This window comes from Lissotriton helveticus, chromosome 6 (assembly GCF_964261635.1).
Source record: "Lissotriton helveticus chromosome 6, aLisHel1.1, whole genome shotgun sequence".
NCBI lineage: Eukaryota > Metazoa > Chordata > Amphibia > Caudata > Salamandridae > Lissotriton > Lissotriton helveticus.
Window position 1 is genome coordinate 590117838 of NC_136067.1, and position 18808 is coordinate 590136645.

Below are 18808 nucleotides of genomic sequence, written 5' to 3' on the forward strand. Positions count from 1 at the left end.
TGCGGTTTCTATCCTTCCAACCCATCTTTCTGATCATGCCCCGTCTTGTTTTCATACAAAAGGACAGCAAACCCCACTCAGACTAGATGGACACTTAACAGGAGAAAGTTGGCTGATCCCAATATCATTCAGTGCATTAAAGCATCCTCAGTTTTTTTTTTGATCAACATAGGCTCCACGACTATGGAAGTAGTCTGGGATGCCTTTAAGGCCAACCTTAGGGGCCGACTCCATGGTCTTAAATGTTTTAACAATCAAGCTGAAAGCCGGGAGTTAAAATGGAGAGAGGATAAAATCAAGAAGTTAGAAGCTGAACTTACCTTGGTAATAAGAGGGCCCCTGAATGGATGAGTAAGGTACAGGAGGATCTTGAACTAGCTAGGGAAGATTTTAGAGGGAAGCTAGATGAAAAATGTAAGGCTCAATGGCTTAATAAGAACATGCAGAATTAGGAGTATGGTGTGAAGGCCAGTGCCCTACTAGCATGGAAAGCCAGAACTGACCGCACTAAAAAAACAACATCAGCGAGTTAGTTATAAACAACAATGGGGGAAAATCTACAGATATAGAGGGCATAAAGAACTGCCTGCTCTCCCTTTTCTCAGATCTCTATAAAGAGAACGTATGCCCCTCAAAACATCAAATACGGACATGGTTGAGCACCAAATCTCTATCTTCCCTAACGCAAGCCGGTAAAGACCTTCTGGATTCTCAGATCTCCCTGGAAGAGATAAAAACTCAAATAAGGCTATCAAAAATAAGAAAGCATCTGGTTTAGATGCCCTCCCAAACGAGGTATATAAACTTCTGGCGGACGAGGTTACCCCAGTATTGGGAACTTTATTTCAGTCAATTTATAATCGAACAGGGCAAATTCCCAGTTCATGGAGAGAAGCGACTATTGTCATAATACCCAAACCTGGGAAGGACCCTCTGAGAGCAGACTCAACATCCGATCTCCCTGACAAATTCCGACTATAAAATCTTTATGGGTATATTAGCAGGGAGATTAGCCAAATTGGCCCCAGGATTGGTCAATTCTGACCAAAAGAGGTTCATCAATGGACGTTATATTCAGGAACAAACGCAGCTATTCATTGATAATATTGATCTGGACACAGGAAGAGCAGAACCCTTGGCGGTGATCGCTTTACATGCCGCCAAGGCATTCGATAGGGTTTGCTGGTCTTACCTTTGGGAGGTACTGGAAGTAATGGGCTTCGGCCCGTGTTTATCCACACTTTAAGACAATGCTACCAGGGAGCCTCAGCAAAAATTCTGATTAATGGGTCGCTTACTCCTAGTTTTGAGATTCAGAGGGGAACTAGGCAGGGGTGCCCCATTTCTCCCCTGTTGTTTGACCTATATATAGAGCAGTTGGTTAGATGAACGAATTCTGCCGTTTAAATCTCAGCAGTATTCATCAAAAATAGCATTATATACCGACGCTATTATTCTCTATACTAGTGACCCAGTAGTAACAATACCAAGGGTTGAGACACTCTTGGGGGAATAAGGTTTAATTTCCGGATATCTAGCCAACTCCTCCAAGACGGAGGTAATGTGCTGGAATATAGAGCAGTGGAGGGGGCAGATCAGTACAGAATTCAAATATCTCGGCATTACCATGGTCAGAGAGCTGGATAAGATTGCCCCTTTGAACTTGAAAAAAGTTACTAAGGAATTAGATCGTTTGTTCGCAAGGTGGAAGAATCTCCCCTTAACTATATATGGTAAGGTAAACTTAGTTAAGATGACCATCCTCCCTAAGTTGACTTATATCTTCAACGCCGTCCCCCTGACGTTTCCCCAGCAGGGCATTATGAAAATACAGAGTAAGATCGGGAGTTTTGTCTGGGGAGACAAAGGAGTGAGGTTGTTATGGAAGAAGCTGAGGCGGAGGTTGGAGGTTGGTGGTTGGTCAAAGGCGGGTTAGCTCTCCCAGATATCAGCTGGTATCTGGTAGCATTTCAATTTAAAGCCACCCGGATGCTTCTGAAAAACCCTGCAGCTTCAGCGTGGGGGGTACTGCTTAGTGAGCTGGTTAAGAATGAAGGAGGGCAGCGCAGAAGGGTTTCTCTATAAATATGGGTCACCAAAGTTCTTTAAAAAAGTGCGCCTGAAGGTCCTGAAAAATGCATTAGCAATTTGGTTCAAAGTAAGGAACAGGTGTGGGATTAGTTACTATTTGGACCATGTCTGGGACTCCTCCTTGTCTTAAAGACAGATTAGCTGTTCCTATGAAGAGATCTGGAGTCTCTATTTGGTCAGATCTGGGGGACGAGAATGGTATCCACCCGTGGGAAACATTGAGAGCTAGAATAGGTCCCGACATATGCAAATTTAGGTTTTTACAATTAAAATCCTGGTTTGGGCGGAGAGCGGGGGTATAAGGGGAGATTGGGATACAGAGCTTCTTCTTACATCGCCGCAACTGCTGAAGAAAGAAGTTTCGATTTGGTACAGAAAACTGGTTGAAGCAGATGATAAGAACATTTCAACACAGGCTTCTGTATGGAATCAATCTCCCTTTGAATCCGCAATAGGGAATCTTTTAGAACCTTCCTTAAAACTTCTTTATAAATTTACAAAATCAGCTAGTTTAAAGAAGAATCATTTTTTGTGACCAATCGAATATATTATACCCCAGCTAAAATAGGAAAATTTGCCCCAACCCCCGAGCCGAAATGTCACAGATGTATGGCCCCTAAAGCTAATGACATTCATGTTTTTTTTTTTTGAGTGCCCGGCGCTGGGATCGTTTTGGAAAGGGATTGGGAACTGTTTGTGCAGGATTTTTGATATGAATATTGTGGTCAATGGGTCTTTTGTTTTCTTTGCCGATGACTGCTACTCAACAAACGACCTGGCAGTGAGGGATAGAGGACTATCATTATGTCTTATCTTGCTGGCAGGTAGAGAAATATGTGTGAAATGGAAAGACCCAAGCCCCCCAAGAATGGAAGATTGGCTTAAATCAGAATTTGCGATGGCTCGCCTTGATCTTGCTTGCTCTAGCAGTACTTTGACTAACCTCTGGCAACCCCTTATTAACATGGGCGAAGATCTAAGACTGTTTTGGTAATTAACTATGAAGGTACCCGGTCCTATGATTACACCTTAACTACAGTGTAAGGAGTCGGTCGGCAGACCTAAGCAAGTGCAGTTGGCCGGTGGGAGCCCAGGGTCACAACAATGGCTGTAACACTCTGCAATATGCTTATAGGTGAGATGAGGACAAAAATAAATAAAAAAATTACAACAAAAAAAGAACGTGTGGAATGTGCATTTGAAAGCATGAGAGAGAGCGGTTTGGAATGTACTTTTTTGTCTCGAAGTGCAGTGTTATGGGCAGTGGTGCTCAAATGTGCATCGTGTTGTACATTGAGAGATGAAGTATGTGACGCTATAGGCAGTGGTCCACAAATATGCACTTTTCCGTACATTGGGAAGTATTCTTACTATTGGTTTTGACATGCCCTCTTGAATTCGGACTCTGTTTTGCTTGAGCTTTTTGTGCTCACCCCCTGATTACTCAAGTTGTTTAGGTTATTCATGTTCAAGGTTGCTTTGTTATTGTTGAATGTACAGCAGGAGACTTTTGTAAGCTTCGTTAAGATAAAGGCTGGGAGACATGAAAATGCAGAGGGAACGCGAGAACTCCTTTGCCCTGGAATGTTTGGATGGATAGTGGCCAATTCCAGTAAGTTTCCTTGGCCCAGAGGGAAGGTCTCTCAGAACCTTCTAGTGTGTTTTGGGATTATAAAGCTGAGGTTTGTTGACTTAGAGACCGGGATTGTTTGAGCCTGAACAGTGGACACATTGTCTGTGCAGGCATCTGGTTGCTGAGTCACATGACTTCGGCTGTGAGTACCCCAGTCTTGAGTGGGCCATGATGAGGATTGCACCAGGTGAAGTGTTTGATTTTTGATTGTTGCCATTGTGATGTGTGGTTGTTTACAAGCATATTCAGTTTCCTGTGGCTATAACAGTCACTGTGATGCATGACTGTCAGTGTGCACCTTCAGTTTCCAGTGGCTATAATCATCTGAGGTGTTTTCTTTGAGAATTGACTTCCTGATTTGTGAGTGAGTCTGAGTGCACATCCAAGTAATCAGGACATCCAGTATTATTTGCTGCACGAATTGTATTCATAATGTTACCTATGCATTTAGCAGTTGCATTTGCCAAGTGTGTAATTATTGCATGTAACTATATATATATATATATATATATATATATATATATATATATATATATATATATATATATATATATATACACACATATACATACACACACATATATACACACACATTTGAATGTTGTTTATTTGACATCTGGGAAAGCCTTTCTGTTAGAGAGCATTGCATAAATAAAACCCCAAACCTTATTCTGAAAACAATATTTGATGTGATTAATTTTATAAAGTGAAATCCCTTTCCAGGGGATGTTGTGTAATGTTTATTGCTTCGTAGTGTTTGAGCCACCGTTTGGGAGAGTGGTATTCTGTATTATCTGGGAGTATGGAGCAAGACAACATGATCACATGTAAATATAAGTGCAGGCTGAGTGAGTTTCACGAATGGCTAATTCAGCCCAGCATCTGTCACAGGTAGCCTGTCAAAGATGGGGACCTTTATTTAACTGCTTATGCCCAATGATTGCCTTAAAATGTAATTGTGCATTCAATTCCTATTTTTTTTGGCTACATTGCAAGTCTGTAATGCTTAAATGTATTTTTCTTAGAAATCTAACCTATACACCGGGTTATGTGTCTATTTACTCAATATCATCACACATTGTCAGCTAATGAATTGACTAGCACCAGGATATATGAATATATAAAACTTTTTTTATTGATTGTCTTTTTTATCCCATAAATATTGTATAATTCTTTTTTCTCCCTTTTTTTTATACAGTTTGTATTATTTGTTATAACGAAAGGTATTAAAAATCCTACTGTTTTCTTAACCAATAATTAATAGGATTCTGCACATATATATACACAATCAGTCAATCATGATAGATTCCGATATACATGTCAGTACATTTATCAACAATTGATTTTCATTTGCAAATACAAAACCGAGTCCCCCAACGCGTTTCGGCCAGATGCCTTCATCAGGAGTTCTGTATTTTCAATTGATGATTAATAGCTTGAAATTATTCAAAGTGATGTCATGTAGAATTTAAACTGTGGCAGGAGAAGAGTCCTGAATCAAAATAAAATCTTTAACTTGTAATGATCCAACTTCGAATATATCACTCTGATTAAAGTCTCAATCGTTTTTGATGAGACGCTGAAAGCTATCCTTAACTCCGGATTCTGTCTTGTAATTAAGGATATTAATCATGCTGGTAGCAACTCCAACGGATAAGATGGACAGCTATTTATGGCTCAGAAGCTCATGAGGAAATACTGAAAAACTATTAAGAGCCCGTAATTATCCCTTCTTGAAGGCTTGTAGACCTGTCGCCAGGTATTCGTGGAAATGAAATCGTGCTCCGGTATTAAAGGCTTCGTGGTCCCATCTTGCCGTGCGGGCAAGATGGGACCACGAAGCCTTTAATACCGCTGGAAAAAATGCAGACGGTACAACACATTGCGTAAAGCAGGACCTCTGCAGCATACAATACCCATTTGAAGGCAGAAGGAGATGGAGTTGACAATCTGGAACAGTTAGCCTCTTAAAGAACGCCAGAAAGGGTGCTAGGTCCCATTAAAGGAATTCACTGAGTGAAAGAAGCAGGTTCAGGCCACACCAAAGAGTGGAATCAAAGGAAACTTGGAAGGCCAAGTAAAGTGTAGGAATGCGATTTGCGATGTAAGTCAAACACATATGTTTGTGATACCAGCATGCAAATGCTTTGCAAATAAAAAACTATGCCTGAAGTTTATCATCTTACCACTAAGTGGCATAAAAACCCATAGGTTGTGAACAGGAAAAAACACAAAATGGAAGTACTAGAATATAAAAATGTAAAATATTCAGAGCGTAAACGTATGGGCAGGTAGACAGCATAGCTCACTAGGGAATCAAAAAACCTACTCGCATGGTTTTAGGGGTGTACATAGAAGCAAGCTAGGAGGAAGAGGGATGGGGTATAGCAGCATAATCTGGTTCAGGAGGACTGGGGGAGTACGACTCCGATTAAAAAAGAATGAGTCCTGTACACATCTCAATCTATGACTTGATACAAACTACTTTTACAGGCCTCACATGGGGTACGCACACTTTATAAATATTTATATGAGACAAGACTTTGCTTCTAATCAAGTGGTCACTCTCTCAAATAAAGCCACAAAATCAGTACTTATCATTTACAATCCACAACACAGGGATGTCACTCACCAAAGGTGCACAAAAGATCATGTGGTGAAACATAAGAAAAATACATCAAGACATGTCTGATCAAAGATATGCTAGTTTCAGGGCCCTGTGGAATGAAATTTATACAGATACAGTATATTACAGACAGTTATAATTTAATTGCACTGTACATACATTTGACTTTCTACGGGATTTGATCCAGGCTTCAGATTATGTTCCCATCTCTCTTTGCACCTCTGTGTGATTAGAGATTCTTCTAACACTTCAGGGACTCCTTGGGCTTTGGCAAAAAGAGAAGCACCACGATCTGTCAGCAGCAAGTGATCTGTCTGCGAAAAGGAGGATGAAGCAAATCAATAAAAGGCTTTATCAACATTCCACCACAGTATGTAGTTGAAGGAAATGTAAGCTGATATTAGCGATCCTGGACATAAGGTATTGTAGCTGTGGTGCACTATGGGTTTGAACATTTCTAGATCACTTTGAAAAGTTTACGTGGGCTGTAAAAAAAATTCAAGATTAGCTCTAAGTAGGAGTCTTCTTTCTCAGAAATTTCTAATTATGGAATTGATTCTAGTAGCTCAAGATAGTCCAAGACTTGCATACTTTCCTTTGTGGATGAGAACCACACATATATGGCAGTGAGCAGCTACGGTAGCTATTCCAAGAGTTGGGCAAACAGCCTCTTGATAGTGAGCAAAGAGAGACATTTAGCCAGTTTGCACTGAAGCTATCTGAGTTTAGTTCATTTATGCCCAAAATTAAAAATATATATATATTTGTATATATATATATTTGTATATATATATATATATATATATATATATATTACCTACTGGCGGTCGCCAGTAGGTAGTTATAGTTAGGACCTAGTTTCCATAGGGAATCCACAACATTCTATTTGGAATAACTTTGGCGCCGGTGGACGAATCTTCGTGAATTTCTCCAGGAAAATGGCCTGCTCGGTTCTGCTCCTTCCCTGAAAGTTTGGGGGTGATTCGTCAAGCGGGGGCCAAGAAAAAAGGGGGGTCCCAAAACGTGTTTTCCCCATGCAATTTTTCATATGGACCTTTAGCCAGGGCTACAGCCCGAACGGCTGAACGGAATTACACGAAATTTGGCAGAGAGGTAGAGTTCTGTTCGCAGATTGTGCTTTTTGTTAAATGGTGTAAATCCGTTCAGTAGTTTGAGAAAATTGCAAGTAAAATCATAGCGATATCTAGAGACGGAGTTCAGCACGCGTACTGAAATCTGTTCAATTACGAGCGCGAGCTGCATGCTGATTGGTTGTGAACTGTCTGTCAACACTCAAAACCAGGAAGTGTTGGCGGCCATCTTGTGCCTCGCTAGAACCGAGTCACAAGAAAACAGTAAAAGAAAGTTCAGAAATAAGGGAAGGGGGTAGGGGAGAGACATTCTGACCCTCTAGGCTTGCTCAGGGGGTCGTACATGGATGTTTAGGCTCTATTTTTTTTTTAAAGAAAAATCGCGGCGTACGCGTATAGAAATACGTACAATTACGATCAGGAGCTGCAAGCTGATTGGCTGTCAATACTCCAAACCAGGAAGTGTTGGCAGCCATGTTGTTAGTCGGGAGAGCAAAGTCACAAGAAAACAGTAAAACAAAGTTGAGAAATAAGGAAACGGGGCAGGGTAGAAACATTCTGAGCCTATAGTCTTGGTCAGGGGGTGGTATATGGATCTTTTGGCTCAATTTTTATTTTTTTTAAATTAAAAAATGGCGGGGTACTCGTGCAGTACTTGTACGTGGTGGAAAGGGTGAAAAAAAAGTAGAAGTCCGTTTTATTCATTAGGTCCCAGGGGGGCAAATTACGGGGGCAATTTTTCTGCATAATGGGGGCTTGTAAGATGCCCCGAACGGGACTCCTCTGGTTTTATTTTGAAGTATGTGGGGGGGGGTGTTACGGCCCTACTCCCCGCAGTCTCGGTGAGCGGCACCCCTCGGGTCTTTTTAAAAGAATATATATATATATATATATTTTGAGCTCTCTCTCTCTCTCCCCGTACACGTCGCGGGGAACGCCACATTTCTGGGGCAGTGATATGTAAAATTACCTTCCAGCTCCGGGTACCTGCATTGTCTGGAGTTTTTTATTAATGTTGGGAGGGTGGGCCTGATAATACGTCCTTGTAAATTCCCATAGATGACTATGTTCTGGTGTTAACATGGGCTTCTATGGGAAATAACAAGGCCGTATTATGAAGCTCATTATCGTCGTTTTATCGGCAGTTTCCTGCCAATAAAACGGCGATAATTTTAACACCGGTCCTTGATAATATGCACCTAAGTTTACTGGTCAAAAAAAAGGAGCAATGGGCCATATTATCAACAAAAGGCGATACATTATCGTCGCTTTTATTGGCAGGAAACTGCCGATAAAGCGGCGATAATGGGCTTGATAATATGCACTTGTGAATAACCATAGCAGCCCAAGTTAACATCAGAACTTGGGCTGCTATGGGACGTTACAAGGGCCTATGTTTTTTTATTAATGTTGGGAGGGTGGGCTTGATAATACGTCCTTGTTAATTGCCATAGAAGCCTATGTTCTGGTGTTAACATGGGCTTCTATGGGAAAGAACAAGGCCGTATTATCATGGTCATTATCACCGTTTTATCGGCAGTTTCTTGCCAATAAAACAGCGATAATTGTAACACCGGTCCTTGATAATATGCACCTAAGCTTACTGGTAAAAAAAAGAGCAATGAGCCATATTATCAAAAAAAGGCGATACATTATCGTCGCTTTTATTGGCAGGAAACTGCCGATAAAGCAGCGATAATGGGCTGGATAATATGCCCTTGTGAATAACCATAGGAGCCCAGGTTAACACCAGAACCTGGGCTGCTATGGGAAGTTACAAAGGCCTATTATCAAGCACATTATCGCCGCTTTATCGACAGTTTCCTGTCGATAAAAGCGGCGATAATGTATCGCCTTTTGTTGATAATATGCTCCTTGATTTCTATGATAGTATGTAAAGCTTTCCTTTTTTTCGGTGTAGCAGTTGTACCCTCTTCGCATGCTCAGCGTCGTTTCAAAGCCCACGTTTTCTTTTTCTTCAAGTTCAACAAGCAAACCTTTCTTTATATCAGTTAGTAAATCTGTCGCTTTCTTTTCCCGGTTCGTGTGTGTCATCCGCTGCTGTACTTTTGTACAGTATTAATAGTCATTTTTTTTATATATTTATTTGAAAGGTAGTGCCGAGGCGCCAAATGTTGATTACGTACTCCGTCCACCGCCATTTTTGTAGTTTCTCACCGTTGTTTTTATTATATCTGTTAGTTAGAACTCAGTAGTTTGCAATACTAGTCTTGAATATCTTACTATAGTATTTCAACATTATTTTTATTGTGGGCCGTCATACCCCTCCCCCACAAAATAAAAGAAGTATGTAGTTTTTTTATTAACTTTTATTAAACAATAAATATAAACAAAACTTTATTATAACTATATTAGAACTGGAAAAAAAAAACAATGTTATAAACAAATTGTGAAATGGATTCCAAAAGGTGTCCAATTGGTAATCTGCAAAAGAAAAAAGAAAATTAGAGTTTAGAATTATGTAGATGTGAGTAACTGAGCTGAAGCATTACGGGGCATATTATCAAGAACGGCGATAAAATTATCGCCGTTTCAGCGGCAGGAAACTGCAGCTAAAGCGGCGATAATGGGCTTGATAATATGCTGTTGTGAATTCCTATAGCAGTCCAGGTTCTGGTGTTAACCTGGGCTACTATGGGAATTCACAAGGGCATATTATCAAGCCCATTATCACCGCTTTAGAAGCAGGAAAGTGTCGCTAAAGTGGCGATAATGGGTTTGATAATATGCTCTATGGAATTCCAATCGAAGCTCATGTTAGATGTCCTTCATATCTAACTTGAGCTTCGATTGGAAGTCAATAGAGCATACTATCAAACCTATTATGGCTACTTTAGCGGCAGTTTGCTGCCGATAAAGTGGCGATAATTTTGTTGCCAAGGTTTGATAATATGGTCCTCTCGACTATCATAAATAAAAGTTACACTACAGTTTTACGAGTGCAGTGTACCTAGTACATTTTACTTGTTATAGTGCAGCATTCAAGTGTTGTCTATATGGAAGTGCCTACTGCTTTACTAACGCCCGTTATGCCGAATTATTTCTAATGCATTCCTATGAAGGATTTGTAGATGTAGGCCTCTGTGCTTACCGTTGTATACACCTTGCGGCCAAACACATAAGGAAGTAGACTTCACAACTTCACTGGGGCTGTTCTTCTACACTTCCAAGGAGACAGCAGTGTCTAAGTTTTAGAGAGAAAGAGAATGATGTCACCGAGAGTGAGAGAGAGAGAGAAAGAGAGAGAAAACAACATTAAAACTGTGTTGCAGAGTCTGGAGTTGAGATTTTTACTAGAAAAGTTAGACGTATATTTACTAGCTCCTTGTGTCACTTTACCCATGTTAAAAGTGACTCAAAAGTGGCGTAATAAGGTTGTAGATCTGTTTGAGAGACTGTTGTAACGTATCTGTTGTCACTGCTCGGAGGTAATTATAGATTTTACAGAGAAGCTGCTGTACACTACGCACTCTGGGCCATAATATCGAGCCTGGGCGACAAAATTATCGCCACTTTATCGGCAGGAAAGTGTTGCTAAAGTGGCGATAATGGGTTTGATAATATGCTCTATGGAATTCCAATCGAAGCTCATGTTAGATGTCCTTCACATCTAACATGAGCTTCGATTGGAATTCAATAGAGCATATTATCAAACCTATTATGACCACTTTAGCGGCAGTTTGCTGCCGATAAAGTGGCGATAGTTTTGTTGGCAAAAGAGAGCATGCTCACGTCAGTGCCCGCATTATATGGGAACCCCGGGGGCTGACCACATCAAGGCCAGGGCCGTCATTGGTAGTGTTTTCGCGGTCTGTAAGAATGATAGCAAGCATGCTAGGTGGTGGCATGTGGGTAGTGTGGGCGGGCGTGCACCGCGCATGTGCAAGTATGAGTGTATGCACTAACAATTAACAACAGAGAGAGATGGGGGCAGCGTTATCATGTGCGCAGAGGCAGGCCCAGATTCGGATCTGCAATGAGTCAGTACTTCTAATCATTCTCTTTAGCGCGCCCTGAGCTCTAATTTGACACTGAGAGGGTGATCGCACCATAGTTTGTACTGCATATCATACTCAGCGTGTACCCGTGCATACGGTATAAATATGCTTTGACGTTACACGTCGCATTAAAGCTTCGGTGTGACGTCATGTACGGCGTTCCGTACGCGAAAGGGGGCAATGTTTCTACTTGGTTTAAAACATGTATGTATTTAATGTACATACTAGGGGCAGACATTTGGGATACCTATGAATTTTTTTAAATACTTGTAATAATCATATATTACTTTTAAAAAGAATTACACAAATCGCGGTAGAACATCATGCGTACTCGTATTGAAAGAGCTGTGCAAGCGCATCATAAGAGTACGCAAAGCCATGTGACTTTAAAAGTAGAGATTTGATTGGTTCATAACGTTTCCTATTGCGACTGTTGAAAGTTCCGTCCCATTATAATTATTGGACTTTGACTTTCAAAGAAGAAGCATTTGTTCTGAGAATCTTCTCAAATAGAAGGAAGATCACCATAATAAGAGCAATGGAGTCATCTTCCAGCAGTTCTTCAGAGGGAGATTTCATTCCTGAAGAATGTCTAAAGAAGAGGAAAGAAGCTCTAATTTGGAAGTTTTTCACTTTTTCAGAAGGTCAAAAAAAGGTTAATGCTCCAAAATTAACCTGTAAAAATTGCCAAACAACTCTTTCAAGGGGTGATCCAAGTAAAAAGTACTCCTTTGGCACAGCAAATATGGTGCGACACATGAAGAAATTGCACCCCAAGAACTTTGCTCGAGCTGCAAGACGGAGGTTGCACGAGATTCCACCTGCTACTGCACCAAGCACATCAACTGCGGCAGCAGCATTTTCAGCAAGCAGTCCACACCCACAAATTGATTCGGACTTTGCTAAAGTTAAAATATATGCATTTATTGCGATAAACTTTTGTGTTATGGGGAACAGTGTATAGACTTGATGAAACGCAGGATGATTGCTGTCCTCGGCATTAGTTGTTCTTTTTTTTCATTCTTTTGCTCCGCTTGGAATTTGTTGAAAAAATACAAAAGAAAAAAAAAGTTATTTTTAGAACTACCTTCACTGGTCAAAGAAAGAACTATATTTCTATGGTAGTGTGTAAAGGTTTGTTAGAATGAATGTGTAGTTCATAAATGAATGAATGAATGAATATGTTACTAGTGTATGGAGAATGTGAAAGTGCAGAACTATAAAGAACTGATACAGCATAAATCTATAAGGTGTTTATCTATAGTATACTGTAGTATGTCTGAAGCACTTGAATGTATCATATGTACATAAATATGTTACAAGTTTATGCTTCAATTTGCGCTGCTGGTGAAAGTGCCTGGGTGAATTTGTATGTGTTGGGGGCGGATTTACAATCCCCTTGTGCCTCTTTTACACAGCCGTTGCGTTCATTTTGTGACACAGCGGTGGTGCAAAAGATGTGCCATGGTGTGTGCTATTAACAATGTGATGCATCTGGAGGGTGTATTACATTGTAAAGCGCTGAGCCAGAAGAGGCTTTCTTGTGCAGAAGGGGGTGCAGCAAGGCCTCGTAAAAGTGAGTGAAATGTATAACATTTTATTCAGTGAGTTTTGAGCTTATGCTGCGTCAAAACCTTGCACGTGCTTGAAGCAGGTGTAAGGATTGATACAGCATTGTGAGCATAGGGCCCCAAGATAATTGCTGGAGCTGTGTTATACTTGCAACCGACGTCAAGCAATAATTCATCCAAAAATTACTTTGCAATTTAGTTTTGTTGTTATTTTATAATAAGAATATGAATTATAATCTAAAAAATAAAATAAATAATAAATATTTATATTAAAAATATAAGAAATTAGTATAAAAATAAAGACATAATAATTAATACATTTATACATTATCATTTACAAAACCTTTGAAATTCACTGAAAAAACCATAGGTTTCACACACGTTATAGTTAGGAATTAGCATTTGAAAAACCTTGCAAATTCATTGAAAAAACAATAGGTTTCACACACGTTATAGTTAGTCACTGACCACGTCATGAGTGATGTAATATGTGACGTCATCAGCAGTGCATTGCGGGCGCGCAAGTTATAGTTAGCTGAGCTAACTATAACGGAGGAATTTCAAAGGTTTTTGCTTGAGAGAAATGTTCAGCTGACTATAACGTGTGAAACCTATGGTTTTTTCAATGAATTTGCATAGTTTTTTAAATGCTAATTCCTAACTATACCATGTGTGAAACCTATGGTTTTTTCAATGAATATGTATATAGATAGATAGATATTCACTGAAAAAACCATAGGTTTCAGGCCTGTTATAGTTAGCTGGACATATCACTCGTACAAAACCATTGAAATTCCTCCGTTATAGTTAGTTCTACTAACTAAAACTCGCAAGCCCGCAATCTACTGCTGATGATGTCACATATTACATCATTTATGACATGGTCAGTGACATCACTGATGACATCACTGATGACATCATCCAGTAAATGTGGTTTTGTTCGATATTTAAATATATATATATATATATATATATATATATATATTCACTGAAAAAACCATAGGTTTCACACCAGTTATAGTTAGCTGGAAATTTTACTCGCATAAAACCATTAAAATTCCCACGTTGTAGTTAGTTGGACTTACTATAACTTGCGCGTGCAATGCACTGCTGATGACGTCACATATTACATCACTCATGACATGGTCAGTGACATCACTCTTGACATCACTGATGACACCATCCTTGTGACAGAGTGACAGACCTCCTTTCAGTGTAATGTAACCCTTGAAACACATATTCAAAAATAGAAACTAACATTTTCAAAAAAATGGAGATACCCATACCAGTTACAACAACCAATTCAATAATTCCACCATTTATATACACATGCACTCATTCACCAACAGTTCTATATAATCACTCATACATATACTCACTCATCATATGTTGTGATACCCGTATACATCATGTTACACACCGACAGTCATCCAAAAGTTACTCTCACACATACTCACACATGCAAGTAAACTATTGAGCATCCATTTATTTGCATATACAGCTATACACACACTACCACCTTACTTCTAATGAAACTTACACATACTTACTCTCTTAAACAATCACTTATAGAAACACATACTTAATTAAACAGGAACTCTTACAATCTCTTACTCTTACATATACTCACTTATATACATCAATATTCACATATACTAGATTAACACATATGTACTTACTGATAAAGACACTAGTGAGACAGTCATTCACTCACTAATACACACATATGCACACTCATCCACCTATACAGTCCTGCATATATGGTGTCTTCAAAACACATACAAAGAGAGAGTCAGTCATTCATGCATCTATGTGCTAAGTAATACCCCCACCAAACCACACAAACACTCATACTGATACTAAGAAAAACATCTAATAACCCATATACATACACATGTAGCTATTCACCAACCCATGCAGCCACTTATACATAAAGTGAAACACTAATACATATATTTAAATATTTAAACATTACTCACTAATATATGTATTCACTAAGATACACTTAATAAGGCAGTTAACCAAACAATAAAAAAAAAAAAAAAATCCATGTAAACACTTATTTAAACATTTATTCTTCCATCAACTTTTACATATACATATATAAAACATTTATTTTTCAAAAAGACACACATTCACTGGATGGTGTCATCCGTGATGTCATGAGTGATGTCACTGACCATGTCATGAGTGATGTAATATGTGACGTCATCAGCAGTGCATTGCACGCGCAAGTTATAGTGAGTCCAACTAACTATAACGTGGGAATTTCAATGGTTTTATGCGAGTAAAATTTCCAGCTAACTATAACTGGTGTGAAACCTATGGTTTTTTCAGTGAATTTCATAGGTTTTTTTAATAGCAAATATCTATAGGTATGAAAGTAATAATTTTTATAACAAATTTTAAATTGTGTAAATATATATATTTTTTTTATTGTTTGCCCTGGTACGCGCCCCGGGGCGCTCCCGGAGCGCGTACCGGTGAACGTACGGGTGAGCGCAATGCTACGAAGCGCCCCGGGGCGCGTACCGGGGAGCGTCCCGAGAGCGCTATTCCCGCGAACGAAAACATCATGACGTTTCGCGTAGTCGCGTGATGCGTCATATGACGCACTGCGTAAGCACACGATCAGATACGATCGAGCAACGTCTCGACTTGCTTACGTGACGCGCCCCGAGGCGTGCCCCGGGGCGCGTAGCGTAAGCGCGTCGGGTCATGTGATCTGAAAATAACACTTTTCATTGGTGCAGATCAGTTTTGGTTTCCAAATGATGAAAGCTTGGATCATGTGACTTGAAAATAACACTTTTCATTGGTCCAGAACACTTTTGTTTTCCAAATGATGAAAGCCCCCTCCTTTTTTCCTTATTCTGACTTTGTCCTTTGACTGAGGAAGACCTGTTTCGAGTTCTATCTCTGAAAATGGCTACAGTAGTATCAGCAGCTGGAGCATCTGGCCCACCACCACCACCACCACCATTTAAAGACCACCAGAAGATTACGTTGGTGGTGAACAGGAAGAGGAGGAGGATGAGGAAGAGGAGGCACCGAGAAGGGAGTTCCTGCCTGAAGATAAACAGCCCTACAAACCCAAAGAGCACTTTGTATGGCAGTTCTACAAACTCCCAAGGGGTTTTAAAAAAGTCAATGCAGCAAAGGTGACTTGCTTAATTTGTGGTGCTGAGCTATACAGGGGGAACCCTAACAAAAAGTATTCCTTCGGGAATCACACAATGATTTGCCACATGATGCGTGCGCATCCAAACAACTACTCTAATGCAGAGTTAAGGGACCTCTGCAGTAAACTACCCCCATCATCGTCTCGACGCTCAACATCAAAACAACCCACTCCATCGGGTTCGGGGGCAAGAGACACATTGGCTACTATCCAACCAAAGTTTAATGATGACAACATTTTATGCAAATATTGTAACAAGTTACTTGCTTATGGTGAGCAAAGCATTGAACTTATCATGGTTTCTGGTGATAACCATAAGTGTCCAAAAAAAAACTAATTTTCCTGATTTTTTTCATGCTCCAGTTGAGCCATTTACAATTCCCTGTTTTTTGTTTCTCCCCATAAAAAATACAAAAAAATATAAAAGTGTTCTGAAAAGCCAAAAAAAGTACAAAATGTTCAAAAAAACAAAAAAAATATAAAACAACAAAAAGAAGAAAAAAAACGGTTCTTTTTAGAACTACCTTTACTTTATAAAAATAAACCTATATTTTTAAAGAATCTGTGTCAAATTTTTTTCTGCAGGGTACGCGTACCGGTACGTGCACCGGGGCGCGCACCGGGGAGCGCACCAACAAAAAAAATAATTAATGAAGGAGTTAGCATGAGGGAAGAACACAAAGAGAGTAATGTTAAGAGAAAGAGAGCTAGAGAGAGAAACACAGAGGGATTGTTTACTACATAGTTAAAAACAGAGAAAGTGTAATAGGGTGAAAGTGAGAAAAGTAAAATCACTAAAGGAGCGAAAGAAGGGAAGAGAGAGGAAGAACACTAAACTAGAGAATGTGGGAGAATGTGAGTGGGTGTTGAAAGAAAAAGATAGGACAGAAAAAAATTGAGAATGAACGGTAGTGGCGTAACTGGGATAAATGAAGAACGGTGAGGGAGGGTAAGAAAAGACCAGTTAGTATAAGTAAAGAGGGGTGAAAGAGAGTGAAAAATTTAATTAGGATAAGAGATGGGGAGTGACAAAACAAAGGACAGAGAAAATAAAGGTAACAGTACCTGAATGGGTTTGAGTGAAATAGCAAACAAAGATAAGTAATGCAGTTTGTGTGAGTTATAGGGAGTCAGTGGGTGTAGGTCGGGGTGTGGGTGTGTAAGGTGTTTCTGTGGTTGTGGCTGTGTGGGGTGTTTTGGTGTGGGTGGAGGTGAGGGTGTGTGAAGTATGTGTGAGGAGTGTATGGATATGGGGTGTATATGTGTGTGATGTATGTGTGTGTATGGAATGTGTGTGTATATGTGAAGAGTGTATGGGGGGAGATTTTTTGTGTGTATAAGGTGTGTGTGTGTGCTGTGTATGTGTGGGGTGTATGTTCGAGGTGTGTGTATGTGTTGAAAGGGGAAGAGATGTGTGTGTAGGAGTAAGGTAAAAAATTAAGAAAAACAAAATGAATGAAAAAGCAAAGCAAGGGAACAGACAGTAAGTGAAGTAAAGAATAGGGATTGAAAGAAGTCGAATATGAGAGGAGAAATAGGGAAATTGGAGTAAACATGGAGAATAAGAATAAGTGAGGGAAGCAGAGTAAAGACACAGGAGTGAGGTTGGTTGAGAAAATATTAGTAAGCTTTAAGCAAAGGGTAATGACAAACTACATTTTTTTAGTCATACTTACCATATAATAAATGTAACTTTAATTATTCTCTTTTTACTACACTTTGTATCTGTGAAAGAGAGAAGAAAAAATAAGTTATAATTAGTAAAATGTATATTTTAAATTAAAATATACAAATGAAGAGGTTAAAAATCAAAACACTGTATTTAGAAATAAAGTAAGAGTGAAGGACACAGAAAGGGAAATAAAGTAAGGTAGAAGGATAAAAAGAGAAAAAAAGAAATAGAATGAGAGCAAATTACTAAGAGTAAGGCATATATATTCACTGACACAGAGGAAGAGAAGAACAGAGAAATTAACTGAAGGGAAGAAAGATACTAAAACAATGTGAGTTAGCAAAACTAAATCAGGAAACAGTAGTAAGTAAAAAGATAATGACTGAGAAAGAAAACAGTCTAATTAAGGATGCATTTAGAAGAATGAGGAATAGAAGATAACTGAGAGTAAGTGAAGAACAGTCGTAGAGTGAAAGGATGAAGGGAGAGAGGATAATATACAACAATTGAGGGAAATGGACTGAGGAAGTTAGTAGGCAGACACACTAAGAGAAAAACTGAGTGAGGTGGAGTACAATGAGTGAGAAAAGGAAATGAGTAAGGGAGCAAAAAAAGGAAAGAGAGAATACAACTAAAACAGTGGTACTGAGAGAAAATAATTTGGTGATGAAAGTAAAGAGAAGGATATTGTAAGAAAGAAAATCAGGGATAGTAATAGAATCAGAGTAAAAGAAATGGGATGAAGAACGATGAGAGAAGAGCAGTGAAGTTGTTCTAAAAGAAATGATAGAAGGTAGATAAACACAAGTGAACATAAGACAAGGAGAGTGAGGCACTGAGGACATAGAAGTAGTGAACGAAAAATAGAGAGAAGAGGGTAAAAGTAAGGATTAAACAAAGATAAGCGAGGAAGAGTGGGTGATT

The 18808-nt window shown here is 39.4% G+C and overlaps 1 protein-coding gene across 10 annotated transcripts in view; it reads right to left on the reverse strand.

Moving 5' to 3' along the window:
• The window catches only part of ASRGL1 (asparaginase and isoaspartyl peptidase 1), a 476854-nt gene that overhangs the window by 142319 nt on the left and 315727 nt on the right, over positions 1–18808 (reverse strand). For all 10 annotated transcript variants that reach the window (XM_078648034.1, XM_078648037.1, XM_078648035.1 and 7 more), the window contains one exon: positions 6510–6664. In XM_078648034.1, coding sequence (XP_078504160.1) covers positions 6510–6664 — 155 coding nt within the window. The remainder of the gene's footprint in view (positions 1–6509; positions 6665–18808) is intronic.